The sequence below is a fragment of the Coptis chinensis genome, chromosome 4 (assembly GCF_015680905.1).
Source record: "Coptis chinensis isolate HL-2020 chromosome 4, ASM1568090v1, whole genome shotgun sequence".
Classification (NCBI taxonomy): domain Eukaryota; kingdom Viridiplantae; phylum Streptophyta; class Magnoliopsida; order Ranunculales; family Ranunculaceae; genus Coptis; species Coptis chinensis.
The window spans coordinates 5,655,962-5,679,962 of record NC_141459.1 but is presented as its reverse complement, the minus strand read 5'-3'; the positions used below and the strand labels follow the sequence as shown (position 1 = coordinate 5,679,962).

Genomic DNA, 24,001 nt, shown 5'->3' with positions numbered 1-24,001 from the left:
ATTTTGACAACACCGTACTTTGATTATCTATGTTATAATTTCACCTTCACTGATCCAGTATAAAAGAAAGAAGAAAAGAAAAACTCCATACGTAGTTACCTTAGAGAAAGTTATGGACTGTCAAGAGCAAAGTAGTTCCATTATGAATACCTTCCATATCTTGAAAACAGAGCTACTCCGAAAGGACAAGTAGTAAACACATTTACCTAAGGATTTTACAGATATGATAACATTCCTTATTTCCCCATGTTTTGATGTTTTCAGATATCTTTATCACTATATTTTTTGTAAGGTGGCTTCACCGATCAACAGCTACCCACTTTATCCCATCCCGCTGAAGATCGAGCCATACATGTATCCAAAACAATGCTACTGTGAAGGAAAACCTAGTCAATAGATTCTCTAGAGGATTTCCAGATAGGCTTATTATTAGCTCACACCTAATACTTTGACTACAATTTTATTGCTAATCAATTTGATGTTTATAAATCTCCGAAAATGGTTGGTTGATATGCAAACTGTTTAGAAGTTGCCCATGCATTGGAAATCACTGCATTTAGCAGCCTACTTCTTCTATGGTGTCAAATATGAATGTTATGCCAAGCTAACTTGGCTTGGCGAAGCTCTGTGCCAATGAAGAGTTTTCAAAAATTGATTGAAAAATATGTTTGCAAAATTTATGTCTTTGGTTTCATCTCAGTGTTTGTCAAAACTTGCAGGCTTTGATATTGTCCGGGAATAAGATAAAAGAATGGCCAGGTTCAGTTTTATGTTCACTTCCCAATCTTGTGCTTAAAGCTTAACAATAACTCTCTCAAACAGGTAAAACCAAATCTTATTATTGATTTGTTAGTTGGATGATTTTCTAGTGACTATTTTAGTACTTTCTCTACTTATACTTTTCTTAGATGGAGCAGTTTCTTAGAAGCAATGAAGTTGGAGTCAATGACTAATTACGATGCAACGTTTGGCTGGGATTAATTTGTACAACAATTTACAACACGTAATGGTTAGTGCTTTCTCTTTTAATTGATATTTGCTATATCACACATTTTTCTGTGCGATTGGTCTATCGTTTTAGTTCTAATGGTTGGTTTTATATGGCTGTAGCTAAGTCTTCAAAGCCTACTCTCTAAGGTTGGATACATGATGATGAGGTACAACCAAGCCAACTTATGTATGCAGACTTTGATCCGACATAGTTTAGGCGTTGTTTAGATGGCTAGGAATGCAGTCTTCCGAGTTTAGGCATTATAAATGGTGATGTTTTCATTTTTTTTTTTGGGATTTTTAATAGTTTTTAAATTTCTTAAAGAGTAGTTAGTAGTATATTATCTTCTTTTATGTAAGTTTGGATTCCTAATTGAACCTTTGATGTAAAAATATTTATATTAAGTACTGTTTATGAAATTTTAAATTGTGGAGAATTATGATTCTGTGAGGTTTTTATTGAAATGGTAGATCTTTGTATGATATGCAGGTGTGATATAAAGGTGTTGGAACAATTTTTTTAAAAACAATTGAAAGCATTTGCCACGGCCTTCAACCGTGGCCAAACAATACATCCAGTACACTTAATGCAAACCCCCACGGTTCATATCAGCATTAGCCACGGTTTCTAGCTGTGGCAAAAGAGTCATTTGCCACGGCCCTTGGAACGGTTTAGAACTGTGGGCAAAAAATAAGCTTTGACCACGGCTAAAAATCGTGGCAAAAGATTAGCCACAGGCGCATTGGCCACGGTCGTGCAACAGTTAATGACCGTGGCAAAAGGTCTTTCGCCACTGTTAATAGGCTGTGGCTAATACTCAGTATTCTTGTAGTGTATTTAATTTCATTAGATCTAAAGAGTTGGTTATCCGAGGGAGTTTTTCCCAGTGAAATCCATTTCGTTGAAATTTGGACATTCTTAATGAAAGTCTTGTCAGTGGCCAAATTGCAACAAGAAGCATTAGGACAACATATGAGCAATGCAGATGTAGCAACACTACAGAAACATCAACTATAGAATCTATAGTAGTTTAGTGTTGAAGTTTGCATTGGGGTGGTGCTGGTCTCTGTGAGGGACTAATATACACAACCAACGTATATTATACACGTGTCCAACACAACTCGTCACTATATCAAGACCTGCCAGGTCGCTCATACCATGACCGCAACCATGTCACTTATACCAAGACCACGACTAAGTCTTGTAACGCTCAAAGGTGGAAAGACAGACATTACAACAATTATGTAACAACAACCATGCACTTTATTGCATATACATTAAAGCTCATTCAAGACTACATTAAGTGGATGAACTATAAAATCAAGAGGAGACATGATATTCTTTGGGGGGGGGGGGGAGGGAGGGGAGAATTCTATGCTTCTTTCTACTATCCATCTTTCCCCTAGGCTCTCCAGAAAAGATAACACCAAATTATTCATCCAAAATTGTGAACTATTTCTGACTTGATTCTGGCTCCCCCCGAGAGAGCTAGATACGTAGGCAGTTCGTCCGGAATGAACTCAGTCAAATCCATATCAAACCTCCTTCTTCCCCAATTATATGATAATTGTAAGGTTTGACCAAATTTTACCTTTACAGTCCCTTTTCCCAAGTATACCGAAGTTGCCCCAGATTTACAAATTATTCCTCAGGAATGATATACCTAGAGATGGCAGGGACAAGTATCATGTCATGGATTGATAGCCATTGAATTTCGTAATTTAATCTGTTCAAAACAAGTGTGAGTACGTCGCTAGTGAGTAGTGACCGTACCTTCTCCGTTGAAAATAACCACCTCACCATTGGGGCCTAGTGGTGGTTAAGAGCAATATGGATTCTAGTGAGACCTATGGCTGCCATGCATGGGGCCAACATGTCTACAACCTTTACATGTTATCAACAAAAAAAAAAATGGCTATGCCAAATGGGACCTTTAGAAAACAAGTTAACGGAAATTGATTTATAATGAAAACCAATAATACACTTAATTGACTTATTATGGTTCTGTAAACTTTGAAATCCCATAAAAACAATTTTTCACTACGGTAGGTCTACTCCTTCCAAAGCAACATGCATGTGTAGAAGAGCTTTTCTTATGTCGGCTTTGAGTTGAGAATTGAAACTTGAGTTCCTCTTTTACGCCCTTGCACGCGGCAAGCCAAAAAATTTATTGGATAAATATTTGCAAAATTCTGAGAGGACAAAATGTCTATCCAATAGAAGTATAGATTCCATTGTGGGTCTTTTAAGGTTGAAGGATGTGTTTCTACTTTCTTCTATGGTAATATTCTCTTGTACCAATAAATAACGGAAATTAACTAGATTTTGTTTAACACTAACAAGGAATCAATATCTAGGGGTGCACGAGTATATATAACTCAGTAATTACTAGTATGCTTTCTGGCAATTTGTCAAAACTAACTCTCTTTTCCGACCCTGTAACTGAATACTATTGATTCACCATCAAAATACACACAATTGATTAGTAACTGATTACTATCTACCTCAACATGAATCATTAATAACCAATAATGGACTTACCATATAATTGTTGTCTTCCTAAATAATTTGGACTTAATTTTCTAGTAAGTAGTAAGCCGTTAGGAATCCTACCCAAATAAAAAAAACATAAAATAAAATAAAAGCAAACTTTTCTATTCCAAAAAATCAAAGGAAGTCAGAAGAGTTCGTACATAGAAGAAGATTACTAACAATCAAACTCTCATTTTCTTCTCTTTAATTAATTAACAAACACAGAAACAAGGTTAACTCTCTCTGGGCTTTTATTTATGGTGTAAAAAGGCTTAAAAAAAATTTGATTCCTTTTTCTTTTATAATCCTTTTGGATTACTAAGAAAAAAAAGAAATAATCTTTATCCCTTTTTAAGTATTGTGTATTCTTCCTTTTGACTTGGAAACGTAAAATTCAAGTTGTCTTGTTTAAAACTAGTTATTTTTAGTACCTTTGCATGTTTCTTCACAAATTGGGATCTGGGTGTGTTTAGGATCAAGGAATAATCTCTTTTTTTGATGGTTGGTGTTTCTCTTCATCTTTGCAGATTCTCAACATGGTACAGGTGAGTTTACAGAATATGTTTTACTTTCTTTCTGCTTTTTTATTTAAGTTTAGTCGTGTGTTGAGCTGGAAGAATCTTCCTTTTTGATGATTTAGATATAGCAATATTATGATGTCTATGTTCTTTTGGGATTTTAGTTGGTTTGAACATCTTGGGAAAATTCTCTATGTCTGGTGGGTTTTTCAGTTTCTTCTTCCCCTTTTTTTTTGCTTTATTCATTGATGCTTGTTTGTTTAGTATGGTATATGAAGGTGATGTTAATATCATCATATATGAGACATGCTACATCTATTCCATGTTTTGTGTATTCCTTTCATGTGGTGAGTTTGATGAATTTAATTCCATCGCCTTAGATTTATTATGCGGTGTGTTTCATTGAGCTGGAGTGGAGAAATCCTCTGGCAATTTTCCACTTTGTTGTATTGTAATTGTACTGTTTGAAAAATTACATTCATCTGCATTTACTGTTACATAGTTTTTTCTTATTTTTTCACTGCCTGACTATTGCATATGGATATCAATGTACCTATCTCATAATCTCAATAGAAAACAGGTGCTCTTGAATCATTTCTTTTTTTTTACGATTTGGGTGGAATGGGTTGTTATTATATTTCCATCTTTGCTATAGCTATTCGAAAACACCATCCCCTTATGTTGCCTGCTGTTTCATCCATCATTATATACGTTGTAACTTGTAAAAGATGAGGCTTGAAATGTCAGCTTCCGAGCAATGGTGACTACTCTTTTGCTAGGAGCCATTGTGAATTTTGTGACTTCTAGTTGAGTTCAGTGACCAAAAATCTGGTGAATGGTTAAGAATAATTGTCATAATTGTTTTTAGAACTCTATTATGATCCATGTTTGCTTTTGAGAATAAAGATTGTTGTTCTCTGGAATATCAACTTCCTCGAGTAGGCTTTACTATTCGATTTATTGTAATCGTGCTAACGTGGTTGAGCTTTTGTATAGGTAAATTTTTTCCAGACGATGAGCAGATAACATCTCGATTTATGGGTTGGCTGAACAAAATTTTTAAAGGTTCCAGCCATAAAATTTCTGAAGGACAATATCATGGGAAGCTTGGAGATGAGAGGATTTGGAATGAACCGGAGAGCACAGTGGTAATTTCTGTTACTCAGTCTTGTTTGATTCTTTTCTTGCTTGACACATATAATTGTTAAGTCCCTGTTTTCTCACAATTCGATGGGAAGATGGATATGGTTTACATTATAAAGCTAGTTGACGTAGAAGGGATATTTTCAAGTTCATATATTGAACTTCTATTATTGCATCTTTGTGTTGTGTCTTCTGCATTGTCTCGTGCAGTTCCGCTACAGATCCATTTGAATGGTGAAGTGTGACTTATACTTATTGTAATTTGACATTTCTTGTTCTTGATTTCTAAACTTCTTTTTAAATGGTGGGAAATCTCAATTCAGGATACATGGACTGAGTATGACAATGAAGATATAGATCGTGCCATTGCAGAATCCCTCGCAGAACAGGAGGCAAAAGGGAAAAATGTTATTGGTGAGTATTTTGTAAAGTCTGCTTGTGATTTTGGATGATCTTGGACTCTGTGTTACTGTCTGTATGCTGTCCGTACGTTTACTGGATGCGCTTTAAATAAACTTGTTGTTTCATAAGCTATCACTTGAAATAACTTCTGAAAGTCCGAAACATAACATATTTGGTAACACTGATACTTGTAACACTATGAAAATACAGTGGTTGATAAAATGGATTTTACTAAAAGTTAGCATCTAGGAAAAGTCGACATAGTCGTACTGATTCATGCTTAGGAACAATTATACATTTTTCTATTGTGTTGAAAACAAGTTCCTTAATACACAAAGGTTTAAATTTAAATTTAGGGATATGAAACAATAAACATGTCATTTTTTATGTTTTTTATATCTCCCAAATCCTAAATGAATGGTTTAAATTGTTTTCTATATGTTAAATTGGTTTACTGGTCATTTAATTTTTCATTTTTTACCCAGTTCAGTAGGTATCCTGCACAATTGTGTACATTGAAAACAGAATAGCACTTTAGTTGGCCTTCGTATCTTGTATATTGAAAAGTGAGTAATTTAGTGAAGGTGCTGTTGCATCTTAAAGCCTTAAAGCAATTCTAACCTTTATTGTCATCATGTTTTCCAGACATTTACATGTTTTGCTTCAGGGATTTCCTGTTGATAGAGCCTTTTAGTATTCTATTTAAGAGTTAATTACAGTTAGGATATCTGAGGGTTTTCAGCATTTTGAAAGGTTGTTTTGGCTTAGGATATTATAATGATAAAGTGATAAACCACTTAATATTGATAGACATCTGGTTAGATAGTGGCATACGTGTTTTTATCTGCATGCTTCAAAAGTTATTTCTTTCCCCTTAGATGATGAGCCTCCTTTGGTGGAAGACGATGAACAACTTGCACGAGCTCTGCAAGAGCCTCCTTTGGTGGAAGACGATGAACAACTTGCACGAGCTCTGCAAGAGAGTTTGAACATGGTGCCTGAGTCTCCTCCTCCTCCTCCCCATTATGGAAGTGGCAGTATTTTTCAACCTATCCCATTCTTCTCAACAGGATTCAGGTATGTGTCGCCAATATGTCAACATAATGGAAATCAAATAAGAAAAATGATATGAAAAGATTATGATGATGAGCCAGTTCTTGGTTTTGGTTTTTGGCTTAGAATCATCTTTCTGAGCTCCTACTTATCAAAACCATGTGATGCACTGAATAGGTCTCTCACTCACTTCTTGCTTTTTGTCTAAATATAAAAAGAAGCAAGGAACCATATGACAATCTTAACCTTACAAACATAAGAGAAGTAATCACTAGACTTTCCTATGCCTCTTAGCTGATCAGAGTGTATGGGTGTAGAAGAATACCTCTAGATGATTTTCATTGTAATAATATTAGTTTAAATACAAGAGCAAGCTTGTTCAGTTGGTCCAATAGAAGAGCAAGCTTGTTGTACATTCAGAGTGGCTCCCCATACATGGAAAGATATAATACACAATAGTGACATCTTTACAAGGAAAGGAAACAAAATTTCAAGCGGTATTCATTTATTGGTTTCTGATTATCTATAGTCAAGAATCATGTTCTGCGAGTTTTTGTTGCTTTTGGTAATTGGCAAATTTTAAACAATTTAGATTAGCAAGATTTAGAGCTTCCATCTTTCTGGCAACATGTTCTCTAACCAGATCAAGAAATTCTGATAGACTACTAGAGTTGAATCTATTAACCCACTGTGTTGATCACACACTCTTAGATATTAATTGTGTTTATCCTTAGCAAGGGGTTTGGTCAAATAAACTTGTAAAATCAATATCCCATAATTGATATGGTATCTATGTCATTATGTCTAAAGACCAATCTATTCCAGTGGCATGACGAAGGAGACTTCTCTGAAGTATTCACTGGTGTATGCAAATGAGGGACTCACTCCCTGAAGTATTCGTATGCAAACCGGAAATAGAAAAAGAACTTGTTCTCTGAACTATTCATATATAAAGATAACAAAGAAAATAAGCAATAGTGAGATGTTAGTAATTATGTTGACTTCTTGACTATTCAAATTTTGGTAGGATTTGTGCTGCTTGCAATAGAGAGATTGGTCATGGACGGTATTTGAGTTGTAATGGTTTGTATTACCATCCAGATTGTTTCCGTTGCCATGCTTGCAATTTGCCTATTTCTGATACTGAGGTATGCAAGCTAGTCTGTATGCTTAAATGAATAAGCTTTTTATTTATTTATTTATTTTTGATGTTTCGAGTGAAATTCAAACACCATGTGATTGTTATGTTTTGACTAACTTTTTGTCGTTTCTATCTTCTGTAGTTCTCTATGTCGGGGAATTACCCATACCACAAATCATGCTATAAGGAGCACTATCACCCTAAATGTGACGTTTGCAGGCACTTTGTACGTAATTATGCATCATAGAAACTATTGAATAAATTGGTTCTATTCATTTGTCTTTAGCAATGACTAATATGAGGGTCAGTATCGTATTTACTTACTCTATTATGCTGTCAGTAGTCTCCATCTTATATAACGTCTTCACAGAATTTTGCATATCTGCTTTTCTTTCTACTTCTTTGATCTAATATTTTGTAATTTTGGTAATTGAGTACCTACGCTTGGTTAGGCTCATCCCCTTTTGGCATTGTCAAAGAGGTGGTAGACCTCGAACTAGAGTCTTAGAAAGTTAGAAGTTATTCAAGACAATAAAAAACAGTAAAGTGGATTAAAGTGAGTTTGGAATGATTAGAATGAGATAATATTTTGTGACATACTAAAAGAATTCAGTTTCTTTGCAATCGTCTATATATTTGGCAGGATGCTTGCTGATGGAGTAATTAAGAGTTCCGTGGACGATAAGAGAAATGTTAATTTGTCCTTTTGTACCACGTAGAACCAATATTGCAAAATACACATAAGTCTGTGAGATTATGTTGGTTGTTGTTGGCTCAGGAGTCATTGGTGTTTCTAAGAGGGGCTACGTGCATTCCACTGTGGTTGGACTGGTCTGTTTTGGCTTTGCTCAATACAAGTAAACTCGTCTCAGCTCTGAATTCTTATCCTCAGCTCAGTTTCAATAAGATACACCCTAGCTCGAGTTGCATTTTCTATCAATCTTGGCTTTGGCGTTTTGTTTTTTAAAAAAGCACAAAACTGTACTGATTGGTGTTTTCTCAGTAACCCAGTATGATTGTACCTAATTGACTGTGATCTTTTCTTGGTTCGATGTTCATTCCAAATTGCCCTTTCACCTCAACTTTTAATGGTTTGGTCCTTATCTCAATTCTTTTTGGTCCTTATCTCAGTAACCCAGTATGATTGTACCTAATTGACTGTGATCTTTTCTTGGTTTGATGTTCATTCCAAATTGCCCTTTCACCTCAACTTTTAATGGTTTGGTCCTTATCTCAATTCTTTTTGGTCCATGTTGACTTGGATCTGTTTTTCTTATTTGACTTTATCCAATTCCAGACTTCTCTGTAAATAGACCTAAGTTAATCATGCACAAAGTGTAAGTATACAGTTTCATTACTCTGTTGAGAACAGAAGGAGGATTTCTTTTTGATACACAATTGTATAATAAGATGAGGCAGTGGCTGTAGAACGTTTGATGACATCCACCTATAAGGGTGTCTACGGGAGAAAGAGGGGATATGCTTTATGAAAGAATGTTGACCTGCCAAGAAGCAGCAACTTATGAAATATGTAGCATTTATTCTATTATTTCTATTGGAATATGCACCAACTTATTTGTTTCTTTATATACTTCATACTCATTGTCTAACCTGCTCTAGAATTTTCTTCCATACAGATTCCAACAAATGTTGATGGTCTTATTGAATATAGGGCACATCCTTTCTGGAGCCAGAAGTATTGCCCCTCCCATGAACATGATAGGACTCCTCGGTGTTGTAGCTGTGAACGGATGGAAGTAAGTGTGAAATAGTGAAACTCCCAAAAAGGCCTCTTAATTGTTGTCAATACCAAAGAGGAGCCTTTATATAACTGTAGTCAGTACTAATACTCGCGGAAACTTTTACTGTTATTTGCAGCCAAGAGACACACAATACATATCCCTTGACGATGGTCGAAGGCTCTGCCTGGAATGTCTGGACTCTTCAATCATGGATACCAACGAATGCCAACCACTTTACCTTGATATACAAGAATTTTATGAAGGTCTAAACATGAAAATTGAACAACAAGTTCCATTACTCTTGGTAGAGAGAACAGCACTAAATGAGGCAATGGAGGGAGAAAAAGGCGTAAGTCAGGCCCAATCAGTTCATATAATTTTTTTATATATATCAAGCTGTATCGTAATTTGGTTTTCCACTTATTTTATTCAATCTGGGCAGGGTTATCATCACATGCCTGAAACAAGAGGCCTCTGCCTATCTGAGGAACAGACTGTTAGCACTGTAAGGACTTCTCTGCCCATGTTGATCATTAATGGGGCGTAACATCATTTATTTTAATAATAGCATTACTCTTAGACGCTTAATTGAATGTCCATCATTCTTCATCCAGATTTTGAGAAGGCCACGAATTGGAGCGGGAAAGGTTTTTGGCATGATTACAGAGCCATTACGGCTAACTCGCCGCTGTGAAGTGACAGCCATTCTCATTTTGTATGGCCTCCCCAGGTAGGATTCCTCCTCTTCCTTTTGCTCCATTTTCCAAATTATCAGCTCTGGTTGTTATGATCGCTTGCTAACAGTTTTGAGATATGTAATGACCTATAACTTTCTCCATTCAGATTGTTGACTGGGTCTATCCTGGCTCATGAGATGATGCACGCTTGGTTGCGGCTTAAAGGTGCTACCCTTATGACTGGTGATCTTAAAAAGCATTGTCTTCTATTTTATATTGGTTTTAGTTTGAGTTGTGTGCTTTTTTGTTTTTGGTTGTTTGACAGGTTACAGAACTCTTAGACCAGATGTTGAAGAAGGCATCTGTCAGGTGCTAGCGCACATGTGGTTGGAATCTGAGATTATGGCAGGTTCTGGTAGTAATGTTGCATCCTCTTCATCATCCTCTTCTAATCCAACACCATCAAAAAAGGGTACCAGATCACAATTTGAAAAGAAGCTTGGAGATTTCTTCAAACACCAGATTGAGTTTGATGCTTCACCAACTTATGGAGATGGATTTAGAGATTGTAATAGGGCAGTGAACAAGTACGGGCTTAAGAGTACACTAGAGCACATTCGGTTGACTGGGACTTTTCCATACTAAGGTGGTCCTTGCGGTTGAAGCTTAGTCCTATTGTATTAGATGTAGGACTGAAGCAAATAAAAGTCATATCTCATCACATTAGCCATAGATCAATACCATGCCGAATCCTATACGTGTTCGCTGTAATTACTTCATGCTATCCTATTATTGGATATCTAACTTTAAAATATTTAATACATTCTTATACAAGTATAGTATAGTATACTATTACTGTTCTGCATTTCTCTCTTTACTAATACATTATTTTTTTAGATATAATAATAAACGACTGTGGAACTAAGTAAAAATAGAAGATGAACAAATGGAAAGGTTATATGTTAATATGTTTAAATCCTAATCTGCTGCATCTTGGCATCTAATATACCAATTGGCTATGTCACCATCTTCTTCGCCCTTTAGTTTTGGGCAACGGTGCAACCCTAGGTTTATTAGTTTATGCAACCGATGTCCACTTGATCAAATGATTTTGACTTGACTCTTTTCATAATCAGTATTAGCCTATAATTTAGTTTGTGACTCAAAAGAAGCACCCACACCTCCATCAAAAATGCATTTCAATCTCCAACACCTTCGCCACATAACAACTTCTTCTTCTACCAACTCAGTTTCTCTATACCTCCAACGATCCAAACTCATCGATTCAATCCGCCTGTCACTCCGTTCCAACTCACCACAAACCCACCTCCCCAAACTCCTAACTCACCCATCTCTCGACTCATTCGTCATAACCAACTCACTCCGGTCCGCCCCATCACCCGACTCAGCACTCTCTCTCTTCCAAACCATAACCCAAACCCATCCTAATTTCACCCACACTCAACCCACTCTCCACACCCTCGCCAAACTTCTCGCTAAATCTCGCAAAATATCAGAACTCCACATCTTAATTACCGAAATAAATGCCGGTAAATACACAAACATTCCACGTGTCACTTTCATGGAACTTCTTCACTTTTACTCCATTGCTGGGGATTTTGATTCTGCTATTAAAGTTTGGAATGAGTATAGAAATGTTGTGATGAACAATGGTAAGACCAAAAAACATCCATGTACTGAATCTTATAACATTCTACTTAACATTTATGTAAAAAATAGTCAACATTTATATGCTGTTGACTTGTTTTGTCAAATGATTCATGACGGGGCATATCCTAATTATCGAACTTATACTATTGTTATGCACCATCTTGTTAGTTTAGGGAAATTAAATGAGGCCCATGAAATTTTTGAGACATTACCATCGATGAGAATTAAGCGAACTGTTAACCAGTATTTAATTTTAGCTCAAGGGTTTAGCGGGGTGGAGCGTTTTGAGGTGGTTAAAAAGTTGTTTCAGGAAATGGAAAGAGATGGTATTGTGCCTACTCAAAATATGGTTTCGTCGTTGAAATGTTTACAGGACGCTGGGGTTTTAGAGGGGCTTGAGGGGTTGTGGAGGGAGTTGATGCCGGATAAGAGGATTGCAAGTATTGGGGTTGATGTGGATAGTAGTGACGATGAGGGGGATGAAAATGTGGGTAAGGGTGATAGTTGTCGGGTTGATGGAGATGATGTTCGGTTGAAGCCTTGGTTGGATCCGGGTGCTTTGGCCAACGCGTTGAGTGATTGGGATCCTACTGATGTTCTGGCATTGGAGAATGCAAACTTTGTGTGGACGACTAGGTTGGTTTGTAAGATGCTTAGAAGGTTTAAGAAAGCGGAAACAGCTTGGAAGTTTTTTTGTTGGGTTGCTTATCAGCCTGGGGAATTTACTCATGATGGATTTACTATATCTCGGATGATCACCATGTTAGCACGATATGGGCATGTTGAATTAGTCGATCAGCTGATTATGAAGGTTAAAAGAGAGAGAATACGGTTGTCATTCAGCACTGTCAGATTGGTTATTGATTTTTATGGACTTTCAAAGCAACCTGATGCTGCTCTGAGAGTTTTCTATGATATTGAGACAGTTTCTGGTGCAATCTCAAAGCACCATCAATCGCTGTTGTATTCTTCGCTCTTGAGAACATTGGTTAAGTGCAAGAGAGGTTCTGATGTTATGGATGTACTTGAAGAGATGATCTTATCTGGTATCATCCCAGATATTCAGACATTTAGTGGATTGATGCAGTATTTTGCATTGGAAGGAGATTTGAAGACGGTACAAAAGCTTTTTGGAATTGTTAGGCAGAGTGGTATAGAGCCAGATGCTTATATGTTTCAAGTTCTTATCCGTGCTTACTGTAAACGTGAAAGAGCGGCTCTTGCAGTGAGGATTTATGAAGATATGAGGAACTCAAATTTGATTCCAGATTCAGCAACGAAAGCACTGCTTGTGAAAAGCCTGTGGAAGGAAGGGAAATTGAGAGAAGCTGCCTATGTGGAAGAGATAAGTGAGGACATAAATGATATGCTTCCACCTGCATTACCTGGTCATTTATGGACAGTGAGCGCTGCTGATCTCAAAAGAGTTTACGATATTTATTCCAATAGTTTTGCAAGTAATGTCGGTTAACATTATTAGTGTAAAGTACATATATGTAAGCTGATATTGGCATCATGTTGATGTTTTGCATACTATTGCATGATTTTGGTAATTATATGCGCTTCTTAAAATTTCGATTATGCTGCAACTCAACTCTCAGTATATTTAGGTCATCTGGCATTCTGGCGTTTGTGATAAGTGTTAGCATTCATCCCAATCATAACATAACTATTACAAACAATTCTCAATAAGCTTCCACATTGAAGACAAGAAACAAATAGTACTGACCAGAATACATAGTTCTGCTCACAGGCCTAAAGGATCCGATCAAGAGTCGAAGTCAGAACCCTAAAGTGTCAGAAATGTATTAAACAGATATAGTACAAACATAGCTTGATTATTGTTTTTCCTTTCCTATAAAGAGAGCTTGATAATAACCACAAGAACGAATTGTGTTAGTACTCCTATATAATTCTATATTTCAGTTCCAATCCCGCCAGGAGCCGTTTACAACGTTCTCATGTAGAGACACGTTTCTTTTGTACTTCCCAATCCGAGGAAGTAGATGAGATGTTTGACAGAATCTGCACAACATCATCCATAGCCGGTCTACTTGCAGGGTCCCTCCTTAAGCAGCTCTCAATTAATCTGGCTAAAACTAGAGCTAGGTCTAAAGGATAATCCCCTCGAAGAGAAGGATCTATTAAGTCCTGAAGCTTCTCTTTAGGATTCTCATCTCCCAGAATAGCTGCTAGAGCCTCTGGTAAAGTTTTCCCTGCTCCCGTTGCAACAGCAGTCTCTTCCCCTGTAACAATCTCTAGCATCAGAATGCCAAATGAATAAACATCAAGCTTCGGCGAGACATAACCATTCTCCAAATACTCAGGTGCCATGTAACCTTTTGTTCCGACAATGTGTCTTGTCAATGCAAACTCACTTCCTTGTCCTTCAGCTGACTTTGCTAGACTGAAGTTCGCAATTTTAGCCCTGAAATCATTATCTAGAAGAACATTACTGGTTTTTATATCTTTGTGAACATAGGGAGGATTGGTAAAACTGTGGATATAGTTAAGCCCCATAGCCACATCTAAAGCAATTTGTATCCTCTCAGACCAACTCAATATCTTTGTGGTACTTCTGCTGTAGTAGATCCAGTCTGTCAGTGATCCATTCACTGCATACTCAAAGACAAGATACCAGTAACCCTCCTTGAAACAAACACCTGAAAGCTTGATTAGGTTGAAATGGCTAATCTTGTTGAGTAAATTTATTTCCTTAGCCACATCCTTATTCGTCTTCTTAATGGCAGCTAAGCTCCCATTGATTGAACCACGATAAACAGATCCCTTGATCCAAAACTTGGGGCTGAAGTCATCAGTCGCAGACTGCAGTTCTTCGAATGCATATACTTTAAGGGATTTGGCAATATCAGCTAAGCTCTCAAGAAACTCTTCCGATTCTTCCACTGATAACCCAGTTGTTTTCTCATAGCTTTCAAAGCTCTCTGAATCAACAATTGGCTCAGCTATGCTCTTACTTTGATCAGATTTGCTCTTAGTTTTACGGAAGAATACACAGAATATAACAATGGAAACAATTGACACCAAAGTACCTGCGGAAACAGCTCCTATAACAGCATAAAGCCAACTTTTGTGTTTTCCACTTGGTGGAGGACTAGATGGTGGTGATGGTGATGGTGGCGGTGGCGGTGGGTTTCTGGTCTGAGAATTTGTTGGTGGATTCTGCAGAGGAACAAGAAGGGTTGTATAGGGATAAATGGTGGCGTCTTCCATAGATAGCCCATTGGCATTTAGAGTGCTCCCTGTATCCACTCCAAACCTCGTGCTTATAGTTGATACGAAATCACCCGTAACAATTAGATAGCTTAATAAGTAATTGACACCTCCATCAAATTGATTTTTTGTAGGACAAGCACACCTAAGAGGAACTATTATCCTAGAACCTGCGAACAGGTTTCCGGTTGAAACACTGTTTTGATTCTGAATAGCTTGACAAGTGGAGAGACCTTGAAAAGTGTTATTAGCAATAACAAATGGACCATCTCCATTCTGAACGACATAAGATGAATTTTCTTGATAATACTCACCTGAACAAGAACAGTTGACAGGCACAATAACTTCCGTATTTGTTGGAAAGCTCGCGTCAGCCGGAACTGAGTTACTTTGAGAGAGCTGTGATGGGTTGGAAGCCAAGAGCCCAGAGATGGAAGAAACAGTGTTGTAGGGAGGTTTGGATCTGAATATAAGGTAAGCTTGACAAGTTGAGTTTACGCCATTACAAGTGTATCCAAGTGCAGAAGTTGTGTTATCTGTATTACCACAATCTGTGGTGATCTTCCTTGCATAAGGTTGCTGGGCTTGAATCAGATAAAATGAAGAAATGAGAGAGAGAATCAAGAGAAGGAAAAGAGAGTGATGAGTCATTTGAAAATGGTGAAAAAAATAATACTAGTTCATTTCATTCTTTTGAGATTATGACTTGAGTGCTTTAAAACACTGTTTTCTATTCAAACCGTGTTGAATGAATGCTGATGGATGGAGTTCTCATATGGATGAATGCTTATTTAGTTGACTATTGAAATGGCTGAATGTTTGAAAAGTCAATGAAAGAACACACATGGTATGCTTGTTTCAATTATCAAGTTTCAACTTCACGCTCGTTTATTTTATTAGATTTCGAAATCAAACGACAGATATAAGACAGTTCTTAACTACTTTTTAAAGTTTAATGTGCCTAAATTTGTGGAAGAGCTGCTGGAGACTCTGGCTTTTTTGGTGGGAAATTTTGGTGTTTTGGTTAACTACTTTGTTTAATGGGACTATCTTTATCAATGAGTCAATAGTCATCGAGAGGGAATCAGTCAGTAGTATGTATTGGTTGAAAGCATAGCTAAAAAATTAGATACAGATATTATTCATAAAAATTTGAAATTGGATAATGATTCGTTTAAAAATTCAGTAAAAATAACACAACAAACATACAATTCTTTTTTTATACGGGTATAATATGAAAAATATGGTTATATTTTTTTTTTTACATTTTAAATATAGAATGTAATATTTTTTCAGAATTGCTCGTAGACTAGACATGCATAACGAATTATATATATGAAAAAATATGTTCATATAGTGTCAAGAATGGGATTCGAACCCATGCCCTTTCGGACCAGTACCTGAAACTGGCGCCTTAGACCAACTCGGCCATCTTGACGTGGGTGTTAAAGTTCAAACGTTATTGATTTTAATTTCGTGATTAGCATAGAAGGCTAATTTGAGCCTTGAGCTGCTAAAGTAAACTTGTGAAAAATATGTAGAATACTAGTTCTTGAACGATACCATGCATTACTTGGATTATTCAGATGATATAATTGAAGGGGCTCTTCAAGAACTTAAATTTAATCCTATAGCTTGTCTGGCCATTTTCAAATTAGCTTTAAAGCAACAGAACTATAGACCCAATGTGTTAGCTTATTGTAAGATGGTACATATATTAATGAAAGCGAGAATGTTTGACGAAGCAAAATGGTATTTGAATGAGTTGGTTATGTTTCATAAGAGTAGTGAGAGGATTGAGAGTTTTGTTTTTGAGGAGTTGTGTAGGGTGTTTAGGGAGTTTAAGTTTGCCCCGGTTGTTTTCGATATGCTTTTGAAGGTTTATGTAGTGAAAGGGCGGTTTTTGTGTTTGATAATATGGGGAAGTTTGGGTGTAGTCCTAGTTTGAGATCTTGTAATAGTCTTTTGAGTAAGTTGGTTAAAGTTGGGGAGAGTTATACTGCTATACTTGTTTATGATCAGATGGTTAGGAATGGAATTGCGCCCGATGTTTTTATGTATACCATAATAGTGAATGCTTATTGTAAGGAGGGGAGAGTGGAGAGAGGTTTGGATTTGGTAAAAGAAATGGAAAGGTTGGGGTTTGAACCAAATGTCGTGACGTATCATTCTTTGATCAATGGGTATGTTAAATTAGGAGAGATGGAATCTGCATTTCGGGTGTTTAAGTTGATGCCTGAAAAGGGGGTTCAACATAATGTGGTTACTTATACATTGTTGATTAAGGGTTATTGCAAACAAGGTAATATGGTTAAGGCAGAAGAGCTGTTTCGGGACATGAAGAAAGAAATGTTGTTGGTTGCTGATGAACTTGTATTTGGTGTATTGGTGGATGGTTATGTCAAGTTGGTAAATTGGATGATGCTGTCAGGCTTCAAGATGAAATGTTGAGCTCAGGATTGAAGATGAATTTATTTATCTCCAACTCTCTCATCAATGGTTATTGCAAGATTGGACAAATGCATGAAGCAGAGCGTGTGGCAATGGACATGAATGTCTGGAATCTGAAGTTAGATTCCTATAGCTATTGCACTCTTGTGGATGGGTATTGCAGGGAAGGTCATATGAAGAAGGCATTTGAGCTTTCTAACAAAATGGCTCAGATTGGCATTGAGCCTAGTGTGGTCACTTATAATACACTTCTCAAAGGTTTATGTCGTATGGGTGCCTTTGATGATGCTTTGCACCTTTGGCATTTAATGCTGAAACGAGGTGTGTATGCTAACGAGGTCAGCTTTAGCACTTTGCTTGATGGAATATTCAAGATGGGGAACATTGAAGGGGCTTTGAATTTGTGGAATGATGTTTTTCCTAGGGGATTTATTAAGAGCACCATTACCTTTAATACAATGATCAATGGCTTATGTAAGTCAGGTAAAATGGTTGAAGCGGAAGGGTTATTCTGCAAGATGAAAGATCTAGGATGTGTCCCTGATGCTATCACATATAGAACTCTGAGTGATGGTTACTGTAAAGTTGGGAATGTTGAAAAAGCTATTCTGTTGAAAAATAAGATGGAAATGGAAGGAATGTCTCCGTCGGTAGAAATGTATAATTCTCTTATTAGTGGATTCTTTAAATCTGGAAAGTTCAGTGGAGTGAATGATCTTCTGGTTGATATGTGTGCGAGTGGATTAACGTCAAATATTGTTACTTTTGGATCTCTTATTGATGGTTGGTGCAAAGAAGGGAATTTGGATAAAGCCTTCAGTGCATTATTTGAAATGACTGAAAAGGGTTTAGTTCCAAACACGGTTATTTGTAGCACACTTGTCAGTAGCCTATATAGAATTAGCAGGTTTGATGAAGCAAATTTGTTGATGCAGAAGATGGTGGATATGAATCTCTTTCCATGTGAAGAACATAATGACAAGATTGCCAGCCCTTCCGAATGGCATCATGACACCCTAAAATTTGTGGAATTACTTGACAAAACTGCAAAAAGAAATCTTCTGCCCAACAAGATTGTATACAATATAGCTATTTCTGGGCTTTGCAAGTCCAATAGGGTGGGGGATGCTAGTAGATTATTCTCCGCTTTGCTGCATCAGGGCTTTGTCCCAGATAATTTTACATACTGTGCTCTCATCCATGGTTATTCTGCAGCTGGTAATGTAAAAGAAGCGTTTGACATGCGAGATGAGATGTTGGAAAAGGGTGTTCTTCCAAATATTGTCACATACAATGCCTTATAAATGGCTTGTGTAAGTCAGGAAACCTAGACCGGGCGGTTAGGCTGTTTCGGAAATTAAACTTGAAAGGTTTGGCACATAATGCTGTGACATATAATACGCTAATTGATGGATACTGCCAGGTTGGTAATATTGGTGAAGCCCTTAGGCTAAAAGAAAAAAATGGTAGAAGAGTGCATTGGTCCTTCTTTTATCACCTATTCTACTTTGGTAAATGGTATATGTAAGCATGGTGATATGGAGATGTCCTTGAAGTTTTTGGATCAAATGATTGAGGCCGGTGTACACCCTAACATGGTGACATACTGTACAACACTTCAAGATTACATCAAGCGTGGGGATGCGCAACAAATCTCCCAGCTTTTCAATAAGGTACTTTTGAAAGGTCTTCCTTTTGGCGTTTTTCCTCGTCAAAAGATGGGTGTTGGCGATGGAGGCATGCTAGATGCGTGTAATATGTCTGCAGCTGTGGGCTGATACATACACGGGGCTGACTTTGGTGCAAAGTTTCTATTGGACATTTGCTCATTCTACTTATAGAGTCTATGCTGCCAACCTTTCCGTAGCAGTGTTCTCATACTCGCCCCTTTGCAGCTCCAAGGTAAGTGGGCTTTCTTCTGGGAACAACCCTTTTATATGCAGAAAATGTTACTTTAGTTTTCATCACGCTATCCATAAGGGGTAGCCATACAAGTGGCTCTTGAAGTAGCATATATTGGATGTTAAAAGTATGAAGAAATTATTAACTACCTCAACCTATTAGTTTCATTACCAAACAGTCGATTTTGTACACGCACACCTGGGCAGGGAAAAGGCTTAAAACCGGTTTTTGGTCCACAATTGAAAAATTACTTTTTGGTTATTTCATAAAGCATTATGTTAGCTAGCCACACTTTTAACCAATCAAAACCTTATCACTTTTCTAAGTGAAAGATTGATGATGACTACTCCCTCTTATCATGTACTCATGTGTAAAAATGTGGTTATGGACTATGGTATTATATGATCTTTATGAGACGATCTCTATGTGCAAGTGTGCAACTGGTTTGGAAAGCTCAGGTCATTAATGTCCATCGGTCAGGCTACGTTGACACCCTAAGTTGACACCCATACCAAAAGTGTACTTCCACAATGAATTAAGAGCTGGTTTTTTGTGGATATAATCTTCCCACCATGAAAAATAAGCTCAATTCGATATCTCTAGCCTGGTCAAATGTGTTTTACAAAATCGAATAAATGTAGACCGTTAAAAATTTGTATATATATATATTACTTTGAGTTACCAAACTTCTCAAAATCCTCAAAATTAGGGTTTTGATTGATTTTTGCTATGATCTTGTGTTTGTTGATTTGTTCTTCGGTGCAGATGAATTCTCTGCTTGTTGAACTAAACACCAATATGGGAAATGAAGAGAGCTTCAACACCGATGGTATACCATTCCTTCTTAATGGTATTGTTTAATTTGATTTTAGTTAGATTGATTTCTCTGTTTGTTTGTTGTTTCTGAGTTTTAATGGTTGATTTGTAGTTAATTTGCAGTTCTGCAACAAATATTAGGCATCTGAATGAGAATAGCAAATCTCCACATTTGGATCCTTCCGTCTCCGTGCACGCTAAGGTCCTTGCTTGTCTTTAAATATTTCAATGTCTACTATGTACTGTTTTCGTGTGTCTAATTTTGTTCATAGTCAGTAACATTGTTTTGTTGTTTGTTTTAAATGATTGTGCTTAGCCTATAAGGAGAAATCTAAAGCATGTTTAAGTACTCAATCTGATTTAGTATAATCTTAGGGTTTTTTAGTATAAACATGTGCTTTAGTATGAACAGGTTGGAAGTCTGGAACTCTTAGGGTTTTTTGATATTCGCAATACGTTTGCATCTCTCATTATGGTTGCTTATTATACATGGCTCCCTAATTTTAAAAATCCAATATTTAGCTCAAGTGGATTTGCTAAAAGGTTAGATTTGGTGCAGATGGATGCCACCTTAATGCGCAACTGAGTAATAATCACCTCTTGCAGATATAAGATGCTACTTTCCTTCCTCAAGCCATTGAGTAGATCGATCAGATCCCATTCCATGTTTGAACTAACGCCCAAAATATCGATCAATATATCGGTGTATCCAAAAACTGATATATATCAGATATATCGGATATATCCATTTTTTTTAGTGACCATTCCAAACTATTTAAAATATCAGAAATATCGGACATATAATATCGGAAATATATTAGAAATATCGGATTTATATTAAAAAATGGTCAAAAAGTCAACCGATATATATCGTAAATATAAGATATATTGATTATATCGGCGATATAAAGTTTTATATCGGAAATTTCAATATATATCGGAAAAAAAATAGTTCTATATTCGGTAGATATATATCGAAAATATCGATATCAGTGTACCAAAATACCGATATATATATCGGCGATATATCAGCGATATTTTGGTCCATGGTTTGAACTTATATTAAGTCCTTAGTAACCAGATGTGACATGGAAGGTTGAAAGTGGTTGGCAAGGCTTTCGTATTAGTGGGCGTGTTTCTCTTTGACTTTTGTATATTGTAGAAGTTTTCGTATTTTGTATAGGGTGTGTTTGGCAACTCAGGATTTTAGGGTGGAATTCAAAATATATTTCCGAAAATTAAGAATCACTATGTTTGGCAACCTTTTCTGTACTAGAATGGAAACCCCAAATCCCCAAAATCAAGGAATTATAAGTTTCTATAAGGGGCAGAAATTTGAGATTTCCATATATTCAGGAATTTTAATTATTTGCAATTGTAAAAGTCTTGGAATTATATTTTCAATTCCAATTCCATAAGAAAACTTCCAAACATACCTTCTTAACTTCTTTGAATAAATTCTTGAGATTTTTGTGTTGATGTTGGATTCTTGAATCTTTTGTTCAGTGCCTTCTTTTTTCATGGTATACTTTTAGATTTTTAAATAGCTCGTTTCCAATAGTTCAATTGCATTAGGTGCAATATGAACATTTGTTTGCAGCTGTGGGCTGAAGGCATTTGTGTTGGCGACGAAGGCATGCTAGATGCGTATAACATGTCTGCAGCTGTGGGCTGATGATACATATCGATGGTGACTTTGGTGCAAAGTTTCTATTGGACATTGGCTCATTCTACTTATAGAGCCTATGCTGCCAACCTTTCCGTAGCTGTGTTCTCATATCGTCCCTTTGCAGCTCCAAGGTAAGTGAGCTTTCTTCTGTTAACAATCCTTTTATATGCAAAAAATGTTACTTCAGTTTTCACCACTTTATCCACAGTCCTGAAGTCGATATAATGTGAAACCCCTTTGTAGCCATACAAGTGGCTCTTGAAGTAGCTTTTATTGGATGTTAAAAGTATGAGACAATTACTGACTACCTCATCTTATTAGATTCATGACCAAACAGTCAATTTCATACACACACACACCTTGGTACGGAAAAGGCTTAAAGCCGGTTTTGGTCAACAGTTGAAAAATTACTCTTTGGTTATTTGACTTATTTCATGAAGCATTGTGTTAGCTATCCCCAGTTTTAACTAACCAAAACCTTATAATGTCTCTAAGTGAAAATTCAAGGTGACTCCTCCCTCTCGACATGTACTCATGTGTAATGATGTGATTATGGACTATGGTCTTATATGATCCTTATGAGACGAACTCTTTGTCCAACTGTTTTGGAAAGCTCAGATCATTAATGTATATGACATCTTACATGTGTTGAATATTTCATAACAAACCATCTGAGATTGTTATTAGCCTATTACTATTAGGATGTCTTCTTTTAACTTTTTTGCTGAGCACAGAGTTGCATTCCATAACTGAAAACTGAAAAGTAATTTGAGAGTTGTGGATTTGTCATGACTCATGAATAACATAACAAGCAGTGAATAGCTGCTTTAAACTTTAACATAACAAGCAGTGACGATAAATTTCTAATATTAAAAAAACTATTGCAATGTACCCATAATTGTATTAGGAATTTATCGTTAGTAGTCACATTCTGTGGTGCCTTACCTGGATGAATTTCCTGGCTCCGCCACTGCATGCCACCACAGGCCCACCATAAAAAAAAACGTTTTGTTAGGAAGTTCTTCTAGAAAGAAACCAGACAAATGGTGTGTAGCTGTCCCACATCTCACGCCCAAAACCCCAAATTTGCCCGAACATTTAGAGTTCTTTAAAAAGAGCGAATTTGTAGACAGACTTGTCCACAAACAACAACTTCTCATTGGTCCAACCACTTTGTGGGCCAAATAAACAGTGTTTTTGGGCAGGTAAATAGTTTTCCTGGGCAGCCTCTCCATCAATCAGGACATGAGGTATTGTGGGCAGCAAATAATGGTATGCCCACAAACTTATTTTGTTCTTTAAAAGCGTTTTGTGAATTGTGATTTGCCCCAATTTATGAATAGTTTTTTTTTTTTTTAATAATTTTCTTTAATTAAAACATAAAGCTATGTATAACCAAAAAAAATAATAATAACAATATACAATTTTAAAATGGTCATAGTTCTAATAGTTGATCATTTTTAATATATGTTTAAAAGTCACGTCAAAAAATAATATTAAGTAAATGGAAAATAAAAGCAAAAAGGTGTTCCAAAACGTAAACAAATAATAACAGTTAAATACATTCTTTAAGACCATTATATTGAATTTGGGTTTGTTTCCTCGACATAAGTTAAGTAATCAAAAATTAAAATTAGATGCAAGTGCAAACTAGCAAAGCTGGTAAAACATTTGGGTAATGATATCGGAGGTGTGGGGCTTAAACCTCCGCCAATATCATTGAGTTACAAATCTCATTTAAAACAGGTTTGCCAATAAAAAATAAATAAATAAATATACAGGATATGTGTTGATAACAATGTTTCGCCACGAAGAGTCGCCTTTTTTTTAAAAAAAATAAAATAAAAATATATATACCTTGCCACATTTGTTTCATTTTATGTCTCACAACAAATATTGCCAAAATTCACCCATTATAAGTGATACTACATGAAAGAAAAAAACAATAGCTAAGTCCCAAAATATTTAGGTATGTGGCTAGTCTCAAACTTTGAGTCTCAACTTGTCACACCCCGAATTTTGACAAAATTGGAAAACAATATTTGTTCCCGACTCTTCG

At 36.4% G+C, this 24,001-nt stretch overlaps 3 protein-coding genes, 1 non-coding gene and 1 pseudogene across 6 annotated transcripts in view; 3 read left to right on the top strand and 2 right to left on the bottom strand.

Annotated features, from left to right (window-relative positions):
• Window positions 1-3,325: 3,325 nt before the first annotated feature.
• LOC147501435 (protein DA1-related 1-like) lies at window positions 3,326-11,064 on the top strand. Of its 2 annotated transcripts, XM_086606493.1 has the most exons (13): window positions 3,632-3,755; window positions 4,051-4,068; window positions 5,038-5,189; window positions 5,508-5,598; window positions 6,465-6,663; window positions 7,667-7,787; window positions 7,923-8,006; window positions 9,418-9,537; window positions 9,659-9,871; window positions 9,965-10,027; window positions 10,137-10,252; window positions 10,366-10,424; window positions 10,525-11,064. In XM_086606493.1, the coding sequence occupies exons 3-13, from the start codon at window positions 5,079-5,081 to the stop codon at window positions 10,842-10,844; spliced, it is 1,497 nt and encodes a 498-aa protein (XP_086462619.1). In that variant the 5' UTR covers window positions 3,632-3,755; window positions 4,051-4,068; window positions 5,038-5,078; the 3' UTR covers window positions 10,845-11,064. The 2 variants fall into 2 exon arrangements, with proteins under 2 accessions (XP_086462618.1, XP_086462619.1); XM_086606492.1 differs by having other exon boundaries at window positions 3,326-4,068.
• Window positions 11,065-11,249: 185 nt separating this feature from the next.
• On the top strand, window positions 11,250-13,445 carry LOC147501434 (Tetratricopeptide repeat (TPR)-like superfamily protein). Its single transcript, XM_086606490.1, has one exon. It carries the CDS (start codon window positions 11,392-11,394, stop codon window positions 13,339-13,341), a length of 1,950 nt encoding a protein of 649 aa, XP_086462616.1. The 5' UTR covers window positions 11,250-11,391; the 3' UTR covers window positions 13,342-13,445.
• A 97-nt stretch (window positions 13,446-13,542) lies between these two features.
• LOC147501433 (lysM domain receptor-like kinase 4) lies at window positions 13,543-15,845 on the bottom strand. The gene has a single exon (XM_086606491.1). The coding sequence runs from the start codon at window positions 15,753-15,755 to the stop codon at window positions 13,830-13,832; it is 1,926 nt and encodes a 641-aa protein (XP_086462617.1). The 5' UTR covers window positions 15,756-15,845; the 3' UTR covers window positions 13,543-13,829.
• A 616-nt stretch (window positions 15,846-16,461) lies between these two features.
• TRNAL-CAG (transfer RNA leucine (anticodon CAG)) lies at window positions 16,462-16,542 on the bottom strand. Its single transcript has one exon. It is a non-coding gene; the product is annotated as a tRNA-Leu (tRNA).
• Window positions 16,543-16,640: 98 nt separating this feature from the next.
• LOC147501431 (uncharacterized) overlaps window positions 16,641-24,001 on the top strand; it is a 27,086-nt pseudogene continuing 19,725 nt past the window's right edge. The window contains exons 1-4 of the transcript XR_015221382.1: window positions 16,641-19,457; window positions 20,223-20,307; window positions 20,386-20,475; window positions 21,835-22,073. The product of XR_015221382.1 is annotated as an uncharacterized LOC147501431 (transcript). The remainder of the gene's footprint in view (window positions 19,458-20,222; window positions 20,308-20,385; window positions 20,476-21,834; window positions 22,074-24,001) is intronic.